Here is a 13,887-nt window from a genome sequence, read left to right on the forward strand (position 1 = left end):
GCCCTGAACCCCAGCATCCGTATGTTGAAGTATGAAATCAGACATCACATCAAAATTGTCACTGATGCCAAGGCAGCTTTCCCTATCAAGTCAGCCTCGTCATTCAAAATGACCTATTAAAACTGCAGAACACATCCTAACACTTTGTATTAATTTTTCCTTGATTTTTTAACAATTTAGTGGCTTAAACAGCATGCATTCCTTTTCTGGAAGTGCTACAGAATAATCTGTTTTCTTGCATTTTTGAGCTTCTAGAGGCCAGCCTGCATTCCTGGGCTCACGGCTCCTTTTCTCCATTTTCAAAGCAATGGTAGGTTGAGTCCATCTCATAGTGAATCACTTAGACTCTGATTCTTCTGCCTCTCTCAACCACATTTAAGGACCCTCTTCCAGATTTAAGGATTACATTAGGCCTGATATCTGAGGTAATCTTCTTATTTAAAAAAAATTTTTAATTGTTTACTTATTTTTGAGAGAGAGAGAGAGAGAGAGAGACAGACAGACAGACAGAGGGTAAGAGGGGGAGGGTCAGAGAGAAAAAGGTAGATACAGAATCTGAAACAGGCTCCAGGCTCTGAACTGTCAGCACCGATGGGGCCCAAGGAACAGCAAGATCATGACCCGAGTTGAAGTTGGACGTTTCACCAACTGAGCCACCCAGGCGCCCCAAATCTTTGTATGTTTAAGTCAGATGATTAACAACCTTAATTCCATCTGTTTCCTTAATTCCCCTTTACAACATGATGTAACATATTTACAGATTCTGGGGGTTAGGATGTGGACATCTTTGGGAGTCCATTCTGCCCACTACATACTTTAATATCCTATATTGGCTTCTCACTGTAATTAAAACAAAGATCATACACACTAATATGGCTTAACGAGGCTCTAGTAATTTATCATGTTCCATACTCCTTTACAATTTAGCTGTATTGGCTCTCTGTTATGCAAACCTCCCAATCTTGTTACTATACTAGGGCCTTTGTATGGGTACTTTCCTCTCCCTGGAATCTTCTGTCAATTTACTGCATCTTCACATAGATGACTCCTATCATTCAGCCCTTAACTCAAATAGTACCTTCTCTACTCACCAGTTCTTTGTATTTTTTCCTAGTACTTACCATTAACTGAATGACCTTTAGTTATGTATTTTTGTTTGTTTCTTATCTATAGCATTCCTCTTCCTCCCCTACATGCTTGAGAACGCCAAGAGTGCAGTAGGCCTGCAGTGCCAACTATACACTAGGCATTATGGCAGGGCTTAGTGAAATGATAATATCTAAGAGTCATGGTGGTTTTCCCCTTCATGGAGTTTATAGGTTAATGAGGAAGCAGATACTAATCTAATAATCACATAAGAATAAAACTGTAAGTATTATAGTATTATAAGGCTTTATAATTAGGATGTTTTACTATCTGGTAGGACTAGCTCCCCTCCCATAGTTTCTTCTTTGTTTTAATTTTCTATGTGAACTTTAATATCACCTTGTCTAACTCAATAAAAAAGTATGTTGGTCTTTTTATTGGGATTACATTAAATGTAGGTAGTTTAATATAATACATTAATTTAGGGGGAACTGACATCTTTATGATGTTGAGTCATCCTATTCAAGAAGAGGGATATCTTCCCGTTTGTTCAAGGCCATTTTTATGTCTTTCACAGTGTTGTAAGATTTCTATCATACGGAATTTGCATATTTTTTGTTCAGTTTATTCCTCAGTATTTAATCTTTGTTGATAAAATACATGGGGTTTTCCTCTACCATTACCATCTCTAACTCATTACTGTTTGTGTATATGAAGGCTAGTGGTTCTTGTACATTAGTTTTATATCTTTCTACCTTACTGTATTTTTAAAATATTTGATTTTATCATTGATTCCCTAGTAGCCTTCTGTTATATTGTCATATCACTGAAAATGGAGATAGTTTTATTTACTTACCAATTTTTTTTAAAGTTTGTTTGTTTAGGGAGTGAGCAAGTGCAGAGAAGGGGCAGAGAGAGGAAGAGAGAGAGAATCCCAAGCAGGCTCCATACTGTCAGTGCAGAGCCTGATGGCAGGGCTTGAACCCACGAACCAGGAAATAATGACTGAGCTGAAGTAGGACACTCAACCGACTGAGCTAACAAGGCACCCCTCCTTACCACTTTTTATTCTCTACTTCAAGGATTGGCAAACTTCAAAGTATAAGATAGTAAATTACCTAGGCTTTGAGGACATACAGTCTCAACTACCAACCCATAAACAATAAATAAATGGGTGTGGATGTGTTCTAATAAAACTTTATTTACAAAAACAGCAGATTTGGATTTGGCCACTGAGCCATAGTTTGCCAACCTTTGATCTAGTTGATTTATCTAATTGTAATGGCTAACTGTAATGTACCCCTAGTACAGTGTCGAACAGTAGCAGAGATAGTGGGTATTCTTGTCTTGTTTCTGATTTTAGTGGAAATGCCCTCAGTGATTTCCCATTAAATAAGATACTAGTATTAGGACTAAGTTATATATATCAAGAATATATCCCTCAATTCCTATTTTCTTGAGGATTTTTTCTGTCATTTTCAGTGCCTTTTATTAAATTTTAATTTGAATTTATTCCCATTGGAATGCCTTGTAATTTATTTTTCATTTCTAAGATATTTTGCTTCCTTTTGTTTCTTGAATGCACTGAGCTTCCTCTTCCCTGCCTCTCCTCTTAGTTTTCATCTAATTCACAGTGGGTTTCCAGAGTGCTTGAAGTGTTGTACAGTTTTCTTGTACTTCATGCCTGTTTTAGGGGAGAGAATTTTTCTCAACTGATATATGTTGGTCTACATTTTTCTGCTTCTTTGCAGTACAACTCTATAGAACTCTTCATCTTGTTCCTGTTTATTTTTGCGGTATTGGAATGTATTTTGTGAGATTCTGGTTCATTGGAGCCCTTTGTATAGCTAAGTCTGACACTTGTTTTTGTGGGGTAGATACATAGACCAATGGAACAGAATGGCAAATCCAGAAATAAATCTTCACACGTATGGTCAATTGATTTTGACAAAGGAGTAAAGGCAATTAGATTTTCATATACAAAATAATGAACTTTAACCCTTATATGAGACATAAAAATTAACTCAAAATGGACTTGAGTGTAAAGCTAAAATTATAAAACTTCCAGGAGAAAACTTAAGAGAAAATTTTTGTGATTTTCGTTTAGAAAAAGATTTCTTATATATAAAAGTACAATCGATAAAAGAAAAACTAAATTGTGCTTTACCAAAATTTGAAACTTTTGCACTTCAAAAGACACTGTTAGGAAAATGAGAGGGCAAGCCATAGACTGGGAGAAAATATTTGCAAATCATATTATGTGATAAAGGACTTCAAATTGAGGAATATATAAAGAGGTCTTAAAATTCAATAATAAGAGAACTTATTTAAAAAATGGACAACATTTTGCATAAATATTTCACCAAAGATAAGCTAATGGCTAATAATCACATAAAAATGCTCAACATCACTAGTCATTAGGAAAATGCAAATTAAAATCATAATAAGACACTATACCCGGTAGAATGGTTATAATAAAAAAGACTGACAATACCAACCACAGTTGAGGATATGGAGAAACTGAAACCCTTGTATGTTGCTGACGGGTATGTAAAATGTTAGTCACTTTGGAAAAACAATTTGGTAGTTTCTAAAAACTAACAAGATAAATATAAACTGAGAGCATGATCTATCAGTTCCACTCCTAGATATCTACCCAAGAGAAATGAAAACGTATGTTCCCTCGAAGACTTATGTGAATATTTATATCAACATTATTCATGTAGCCGAAGGCTACAAGTAATTAAAATATCCAGCAGCTGGTGGGTGGATAAACAAAATATGGTATATCCATACAACGGAATACTATTCAGAAATTAAAAAGGAATAAACTAGACACTACAACATGTATGAACCTCAGAAACCATAATGCTAAGTGAAGGAAGGCTGACACAAAAAAAGACAACATATTGTATGAATTAATTTATATGAAGTTTCCAGATTGTATGATATCATTTATATGAAATTCCTCTAGAGGCAGGAAGCAGACACATGACTGGCTCAGGCTGGAGGTAGGAGTGGGAATGGACTGTAAATTATTGGCATAAGGGAACTTTGTGGCAGTGGAAATGTTCTAAAACTACACTGTAGTGGTAGTTGCACAACTTTATACATTCGGCAAACATATTTGAATTGTATACTTACAAGGAGTGAATTTTGTGGTACATGTAAATTATACGCCAGTAACATTGTTTTTAAAAAAGTAAATAAAGAAGTAGGACTGCCAGGTAGTTGAAGATAATAATGGCTGCTTTCCTTTCCACCTCTCAGTACTTCCTCTATAAACAGTATAGAACATAATAAGGAAGAAACAAACTGCATGAAAGCCACAGCTTCAGCATGACTTGACAGAGAACTTCCAAACAATTGTAAATAAAATGGAAAAAACACCAAATGCTAGTGCATGATCTCGAATTCCTGGTGTTCTTAGCATGAACTACACCATGCAACTTGAAGGGATAGTTTTTTTTAAATGCACAGCTTCTGGGGTGGGGTGATGAGTGGGTGAAAAAGGTAGAAAGGGAGAAGCATCTTATGGCAGTTGGGTGTGAAGGAAGAAAGAAGCAAAAGGGGAAAATTTAGGATCCTGCAATATAAAAGGGAGCCAAAAAAATTAAGAGGCCATACAACTCTATCAGGAATGTGTAAAGAGCTTAATTAGACGGTCTTATTCCAGGATCTTCTGGTTAAATTTTTGGCTAGTCTCCCATTCTGTCACTTGACCTAAGCAGGCTAGTAGAACTGTGGCTTTCCCTGTTCATTTCCTATCAAATTTGTTACTTTTGCTGACAGTTAGTTTGTTATTTTTATCGATAATAGTGCTGGACAAGGGTTTTTCCATTCAAAAGCTCCACATCATGTCAACTAGCTGGTTTTTCACAGCCGGTACTACCCTAGAACTAACTACAAGGCTGAACTAGCTTGGGAGTGGTGAAAGGATGGGAGCAGCCCCAGAACATCAGATTTCCCCTTCATTACTAGAAGTTCAGCATTATTTCATAAATAAATGCTTATCAAATTGTTGTTTGCCGTTTTTGATTTCAGAGCCCTGAAATCGTAGTTTTTGTCCAGTTTTAAAACTGTTTCCTGGGGATAGGATTTATTCACCTCTAAACTTTGCCATACCTGGAAATTCTCCTTTATTTACTATTAACCAAACTATGTAGTTTGAGGCATTTTTCTCAAGGATGTTTTACGTATGCATGTATAATTGATAGGAAATATGGAATATATTGAAATATGATATATATGAAAAATATGGCCTCTTCACAGTAATTGCATATAGTTGGGATCCTTACGAGCAGGTATGTAAGCTACCGAATAGGGGCCAAATCCTGCCCACTGCCTATTTTTGTAAATAAAGTTTTACTGTAACACAGCCACTCTCATTTATTTATGTATTATCTATGGCTGCTTTCATACTAAGATGGCATAGTTGAGTGTTGTGATAAAATCTGTATGATCCACAAAGCCTAATATCTGGTGCTTTACACAAAAAGTTTGCTGACATTTGCTTCAAAGCATTTTCATAATTAACACAGCTACCATTATAAATAATAATACTTTGTCTAGTATATTTACTTCACATTTATCCTTTATTTTCTCAATAACCCAATATAATCAGCTACATACATATGAGTTATCAATTATCAGATTGCAAAAACTAATGGTAACCTTCATAAGTATGATCATATAAATTATAATACAAACTGAATATACTAAAAATTAATATTTTAATCTAATAATCTCACAATCCTAACATTTAACAACAGAGTAAGACTAGAATTTAGTATCTTATAGTAATTTCATGTTCATGTTGGTTTGCAATAACATTCATTCTAACAATACTCTGTTTACACTCAATTACATCATAAATGCTGTTGCATGAACAAACTACTATGAAGTCGTTGCCATGAGAAAATGCACATTTTTTTCTTTGATATTTTGAAATCTCCTTGCTTAACTATTAGTTTGCATTTAAAAAGGGAATATTTAAATTGTTTAATACTAAATACTTTGTGGAGCACTTTACTCAGTTCAACATATCTTACCTGTTAGAAGAGACATTCCGTGTTCTTTGTTGAATATGTTTATGGACTGAACAAAAGGGAGGGAGGTCATCTGGAAATGTGTCTTCTCCTTGAGGAGCTAAAGATAGGCCAACAAAAGCTTCATTTAGCGTATCTCCTCTGTCCAAAGGCCCCAGGAGTTCTGTTAAAAAATGATCAAGATATAAGTTAAAATCCAATAAAATTTCTGATAACTCCTTCATAAGTATGCTTACAGGAAAATCTTTCACATAGCCCAACGAAACTTAAAAATTTGTCAATTAACTATATAATGCACAGTGGAAATCTTGTAGTCATAGTCCCCCTATGACTTCTGTCATTCTTACACTTAGTTCAACCCAGGGGAATTTGATAACTGAGTAATTAATGTTTCTGAGTTTAGATTTTAAAAATTCACTTGTAACTTCACTCATAGTGTTTTTAGCCAGCATTTTATTAATCAAATATTTTTGTTGTGAACAAATTACTGGAATATTTTATTATATTGGAAAGTTGTGAGAGGTGAATTATTTTACACTCCATACGTTGAACATAATTTGAAAGCAATAAAGGAAAGTATCTTTCTTTTCTAATATTTATCCTTAATTACAATTTTAAAGTGTACAGAGAGTTTGTTATTCCCACATCATACAGATGAAGAAAGCAAACTTTAATATTGGCAACTTTGACAGGGCATTGTTTAGAAAAATTGTGAAACATGATGAAGTTGTGAAAAATATATCTGAAAAACATAAATCTGATTAAAAGCCAAAAACTCTTAGGACTGCACCCTGTGCATATGTATATTTTGTTTTTTTCTTTTCTTTTCTTTTCTTTTCTTTTCTTTTCTTTTCTTTTCTTTTCTTTTCTTTTCTTTTCTTTTCTTTCTTTCTTTCTTTCTTTCTTTCTTTCTTTCTTTCTTTCTTTCTTTCTTTCTCTCTCTCTCTCTCTCTCTCTCTCTCTCCTTCCTTCCTTCCTTCCTTCCTTCCTTCCTTCCTTCCTTCCTTCCTTCCTTCCTTCCTTCCTTCCTTCCTTTTTTTTTTTTGAGAGAGAGACAGAGCAGGGAGGGGCAGAGAGAGAAGGAGACAGAGAATCCTAAGCTGACTCCACACTGTCAGTGCACAGAGCCCGACGTGGGGTTCAGACTCATGAAACCATGACCTGAGCTGAAATCAAGGGTTGGATGCTTAACCAACTAAGCCACCCAGGTGTTCCAACCATGGTAACCATTTTTTAAGTGTGCAGTTCAGTAGTATTAAGTATATTCACCTCATTGTGTAACAGATCTCCAAAATATTTTCTGCTTTCAAAACTGACACTGTACACCCATTAAAAAACTCCCTATTTATTTCCTATTTCCCTTCTTCTAGGCCCTGGTAACCACCATTTTACTTTTTGTTTCTATAAATCTGACTACTTTAGTACTTCATTTAAGTGGTATCATACAGTATTTGTATTTATGTGACTGGCATATTCTCCTTAGCATAATGTCCTCATGGCTCATCCATGTGGTAGGATTTCCTTCCTTTCTTAACAATTAAAAAAATTTTTTTTGAAGGGGGGAAGGGTGGGGAGAGAGACAGAATCTTAAGCAGGCTCCATTTCCAGCCTAGACCCCCATGTGCCAGGCTCAATTTCACGACCATGAGATGATTACCTGAACAGAAATCAATAGTTGGACACTTAACTCACTGAGCCATTCAGGCATCCCCAGGATTTCCTTCCTTTTTAAGGCTGAATAATATCCCACTGTGCATGTGTGTGTGTACACAGAACCACATTTGGTTTATACATTTGATCGTCCTTGGAGATTTGGGTTGCTTCCAGCTTTTGGCTACTGTGAATAATTCTTCTATGAAGATGGGTGTGCAGATATCTTTTTGATACTCTGATTACAATTCCTTTGGATATGTACCTATAAGTGGAGTTCCTGGATCATAGGTAAGGTATATTTTTAAAAAATTTTTAATGAACTGCCATGTTTTTTTGTTGTGGTGGCAACATTTTACAATCCCACCAAGAGCACTCCACAATTTTTCCAGTTTTGCCAACACTTGTTATTTTCCTTTCTTTTTTTTATTATAGCCATCCTAATGGGTGTGAGGTGCTCACATATAACTCACCTATAACTATATCTCATTATAGTTTTGCTTTTGTGTCCATAATTATCAGTGATGTCGAACATATTTTCATGTGCCTATTGGCCATTTGATTTTCTTTGTTGGAGAAATATCTATTCAAGTCCCTTTGTCCATTTTTGAATCAGATTGTTTGATTTTGTTGTTGAGTTTTAGGAGTACTTTATCTTTCTGGATATTAAACCCTTACTACATATATACTACTAAATAGAATATATGATTTTCAAATATTCTCTCCTATGGGTTGCCCTTTTCATTCTGTTGATAGTGTCCTTTGATGAATAAAAGTTTTAAATTTTGATGCAGTCCAGTTTATTTTTGTTGCCTACTTTGGTATCCTATCCAGGAAACCACTGCCAAATCCAATGTCATGAAGCTTTCTCTTTGTTTTATCTCTGTAAGTTGGGTAGTTTAGGTCTTACAATTAGGCCTTTGGTCCATTTTGAGTTAATTTTCATAGATGGTGAAAGTTAAGGTTCCAAATTCATTTTTTTTACAATGTTTATTCATTTATTTTGAGAGAGAGAGAGAAAGCATGAGCAGGAAAGGGACAGAGAGAAAGGGAGAGGGAGAATCCCAAACAGGCTCCATGCTGTCAGCACAGAGCCCCACACGGGGCTCAGTCCATTAACTGTGAGATTGTGACTTGAGCCAAAATCAGGAATTGGACACTTAACTTACTGAACCACCCAGGTGCTCCCCAACTTCATTTCTTTTTAATATGGATATCTAGTTTTCCAAGCACCATTTGTTGAAAAGACTGTCCTTTCCTGCACTGGACTGGGTACCCTTGTTGAAAATCACTTGACCATATATGTAAGGGTTTATTTCTGGGATCTCTTTTATTCCATCAGTCTATATGTCTGCTGTTATGCCAGTACTATTTATTGTTTTGGTTACAGTAGCTTTGTAGTAAGTTTTGACATGAGGAACTGTGAGTCCTTCAGCTTTATTCTTTCTCAAGATTATTTCGGTTCTTTAGGGTCCATTGAGATTCCATATGAATTTTAGGATAGGTTTTTCTGTTTCTGCAAAATATGTCATTGGGATTTTGAGAAGGATTGTACTGAATCTTTAGATTCCTTTGGGATCTAAGGACATTTTAACAGTAAATCTAACAACTCATGAACAAGGAATGCTTTTTCACTTTTTACTGTCTTCTTCATTTTCTTTCAGTAGTGTTTTCTTCTTTTCAGTGTATAGGTGTTTCACCTCCTTAGGTTTATTCCTAAGAATTTAATTTTTCTTGATTGGATTTGTTTTTAAAATTTTTCTTTATAAATTGTTCATTTTTTAAAAATTAAAAGTTTTTATTTAAATCCCAGTTAGTTAATATACAGTATAATATAGTTTCAGGTGTACAATACAGCGATTCAACACTTTCATACAACACCTGGGGCTTATCACATCAAGTGCACTCCTTAATCCCCATCACCTATGTTACCCATCCCTCCCCACCAATTCCCTCCGGTAGCCTACAGTTCTTTATAGTTAAGGGTCTTTTTCTGATTTGGATGCTTCTATTTATTTTATTTTTTAAAGGTTTCTTTATTCTGGGGAGAGAGAGAGTGAGCTTGTGTGCAAGTATGTGTGAGCAGGGGAGGAGCAGAGAGAGAGAGGGAGACAGAGGATCCAAAGCCAGATCTGCACTGACAGCAGAGAGCCTGGTGTGGGGCTTGAACTCACAAACTGTGAGATCATGACATGAGTTGAAGTCAAACACTTAACTAATTGAGCCACCCCTATTTATTTTATTTCCTAATTGCTCTGGCTGGGATTTCCAGCACCATATTGAAAAGAAATAGAGAAAGAGACCATCCTTATCTTGTTCATGATTGTAGAGGAAAAGCTTTCAACTTTTCACTTTTAACTATGATATTAGTGGTGGGCTTTTAATAATTTTAATATGAGTCTTTTTAATGTCAAGATACTTTCCTTTTCTATTTAGTTTATTGAGCTTTTATTATGAGAGGGTATTTCAGTCCTTCATTCTGTTATTGTGGTATATTACATTAATTTACTTTTGTAGGTTGAACTGTCCTTGCATTCCAGAAATAAATTAGTTGGAGTATAATGTTTTAAATACGCTGCTGAATTTGGTTTAGTAGTATTTTGTTAAGAATTTGCATCAGCATTCATCAGAAATATTGGTATATTCTGTTATTTAATGTTTTTGCCTGGCTTTGGTTATTAGGGTGCTAGAAAGTCAGGGAGGGACATTAAAGTATCCCCCAAATTGAGAAAGCACTTTGAGACAGGAATATGAAGGTGGTGATTCCATACAGTATACACAGTTTTTTTCATGGTAACTTATTGATGGGGCAATCAGGTGGGGGAGATCCATGGCAACTACATAGTTATTCTCCAGAAAATCCAGACCTTTGTCCACAGATTTTATTAGAGCTAGGGGACACAAAGAAGGATAGTGTAATGAGATCAGAGGGTTAACATGTACCTCAAAGGGTTTGCATGTACCTAAATGACAGCTAACCTTTTATTAGATCTTGTGGCACCACCTGTGCATCATGAGGGGGAAAGGCTGTGTTATGGCTAACAGATTCACAGGAGGCTAAAACATGCCTTCCACCTCATCCTAGCCTTGGCAGCCTAAGGCATGTATATTAATCTCCAAGGGGCCTGGAACACAAAACCCCAAAAGAGAGGTCATCAAATGAATATGAACAAGATGGTAGGGTCAAAGATGGAATTAGTATTGTCAGCACTCCTACATAGAATAATGATGGCTTCATAAAATGAGTATGGGCTGTTGTTTCCTCTTCAGTTTTTTTGTAAAAGTTTGAAGAGGACTGGTGGTCTTCTTTGAATGTGTAGTGGACTTTCCAGTGAAGCTGTCACTGGACTTTTCTTTTTGATTTATCCATTTCTAGGATTTATCCATTTCTTCTAGGTTTTACAATTTGTTGGCATGTAGTTGTTCATAGTAGTTTTAGAATCCTTTTTACTTCTGTGGTATTGGTTGTAATAGCCCTCCTTCTGATATTTATTTTTGAGTTTTCTCTTTTTGTTCTTAATCTAGCCAATGATTCCTCAATTTTTGTTCTTAATCTAGCCAATGATTCCTCAATTTTTGTTGAAGTTTTTTAAAAAAGCTTTTAGTTTCCTTGATCTTTTCTATTTTTCTGGCCTCCATTTATTTCAACTTTGATGTTTGTTATTTCCTTCCTTTGGCTAACTTGGGGCTTAGTTCTTCTTTCTCTAGTTCCTGAGGTATAAATTTAGGTTGTTGATCTGACATCTTTCTTCTTTCTTAATGTAAATATTACTGATACAACTTTTCTCTTAGCACTGCTTTTGCTGCATCCCCAAAATTTGGGTATATTGTGTTTTCATTTTCATTTGTCTCAAGGTATTTTCTAATTTCCCTTGTGACTTCTTTGAGCCATCGTTTATTTACAAGGGTGTTAATATCCATGTTGTGATGGTGAATCTTATGTGTCAACTTGACTGGGTTAAGTGATGCCCAGATAGCCAGTAAAACATTATTTTTGGGTATGTCTGTGAATGAGTTCAGGAAGCAATTAGCATGTGAATCAGTAGACTAAATAAAGAAGTCTACTAGGTAGGTATCATCAAATCTGTTGAAGGCCCAAATAGAACAAAAAGGCAGAGAAAGGGTGAATTGTATCTCTGTCTTCTTGAACTGCGACATCTATCTTCTCCTTCCTTCTGATGTTGGAATTCCTCATTCATTGGGCTTTTTCAACTCTGGGACTTGTACCAGTGTTGCTGCCCATCCCCCATCCCTGTTCTCAAGCCTTTGGCCTCAGACTGGGAGTTAAACCATTGGTGCTTCTGATTCTCAGGCCTTTACACTTGGACTGAAATACACCACCAGGTTTCTTGGTTCTAAAGCTTGCAGATGGTGTACCATGGAACTTCTCAATTTTTATAATCATGTGAGCCAATTCCTACAATAAATCCCCTCATGTATCTTGTTATACATTCTATTTGTTCCCTGGAGAAGCCTAATACACATATCTGTACAGAATTTTAAGTTCTCCTTCTGTTGATTTCTAGTTTTATTCCATTGTGTTTGCAAGAGATATTTTCTAAGATTTCAGTCTTTACATTGTTAAGACTTGGATTTTTGTTTTTTTGTTCTTTGGTTTTTTGTTTTTTTGTTGTTGTTGTTGTTGCCTGACTTGAGGTCTGTCTGGCAGAATGCTCCATGTGCACTTGAGAATAATGTATTTTACACTGTTGTGTGAGTGTTGTATAGATGTCTGTTAGGTCCAGTTAGTGTATAGTGTGGTTCAAGCCCTCTATGTCCTTTTGATCTTCTGGTTGTTCTTCTATTACTGATAGAACGGTGCTGAAGTCTCCTACTGTTGTTTTGTTACTCTCTTTCTCCTTTCAATTTTGTCAGTGTTTGCTTCATATATTTAAGAGCTGCTGTGTTTGCTAAATAAATACTTATAATTGTTAGATCCTCCTTGTGAGTTGTGCTCCTTCTCATTATATGATATACTTTTTTGTCTCTTGTGATAGTTTTTGACTTGAAGTCTTTATGGCTGCTATTAGTACAGATAGCTTTGCTCTTGTTATTATTTTCACAGAATATATTTTTCCATGCTTTCATTTTCAGCCTATAAATATAAAGTGAGTCTCTTGTATGAAATATATTATTGGATCTTGTTTGTTTAATCCACTCAATCTGTGTTTTTTGATTGAGGAGTGTAATCAATTTACATTTAAACTAATTGACCCAGAAGGACTTACCATTGTCATTTTGTTACTTGTTTTTTGATGTCTTACAGTTTTTTTGTCCTTTATTTCTCTTACTGTTTTTTTTTTTGTGTGTGTTTGACTTTTTCTTTGTATTGATATGTTGTAATTCCTTCTCATTTGCTTTTGTGTGTATTCTATAGTTTTTCTTTTGGATATAATTTTAATTATATAAAGTATCTTAAAAGTTAAAAAATCTATTTTAAACTGATAACTTTAATCACATACAAAACCTTACCCCCTTATGGTTCTGTTCCCCCATTTGTTATTGTTACAAATTATATCTTTATATATTGTATACCTATTAACATAGATTTATAGTTTTTTTAGGGTTTTTGTCTTTTATACTCTGTACAAGAATTAAAAGTGGATTTATGTAACAAACTTACAGTAATACAGGATTCTATATTTGTATTTTTACCTTTACTGGGTAACTTTATACTTGAATAGGACTTCATGTTGCCTCTAGCACTTTTTGGTTTAATTTGCAGGAGTCCCTAGTATTTTTTTTTTTTTTTTGTATAGCAGGTCTAGTAGTACTAAATTCCTTCAGCTTTTATTTATCTGGGAAGATCTTAATTTCTTCTTCAGTTTTTCAGCACAGTTTTATAGGACACAATAATCTTGTTTGACAGTTTTTTTCTGTCATTAGCACTCTAGTATATCATCCCGTTTCTTCTGATCAGCAAGGTTTCTGCTGAGAAATCTGATAATCTGTACTTGACAAATCATTTTTCTCTTGCTGTTTTCAAGATTCTCTTTGACTTTGAACAGTTTTGTTATAATTTAGGTCTACTTGTGTTTATGTTAGTTGGAGTTCATTGATCTACAGTTTGTGTCTTCATTTCATTCCTTAGATTGGGAAGTTT

At 35.0% G+C, this 13,887-nt stretch overlaps 1 protein-coding gene across 7 annotated transcripts in view; it reads right to left on the bottom strand.

Annotated features, from left to right (window-relative positions):
- WDPCP (WD repeat containing planar cell polarity effector) overlaps window positions 1-13,887 on the bottom strand; it is a 607,526-nt gene that overhangs the window by 49,875 nt on the left and 543,764 nt on the right. For all 7 annotated transcript variants that reach the window (XM_053200664.1, XM_053200665.1, XM_053200666.1 and 4 more), the window contains one exon: window positions 6,138-6,297. In XM_053200664.1, the coding sequence (XP_053056639.1) occupies window positions 6,138-6,297 (160 nt within the window). The remainder of the gene's footprint in view (window positions 1-6,137; window positions 6,298-13,887) is intronic.

Source organism: Acinonyx jubatus, chromosome A3, assembly GCF_027475565.1.
Source record: "Acinonyx jubatus isolate Ajub_Pintada_27869175 chromosome A3, VMU_Ajub_asm_v1.0, whole genome shotgun sequence".
Lineage (NCBI taxonomy): Eukaryota > Metazoa > Chordata > Mammalia > Carnivora > Felidae > Acinonyx > Acinonyx jubatus.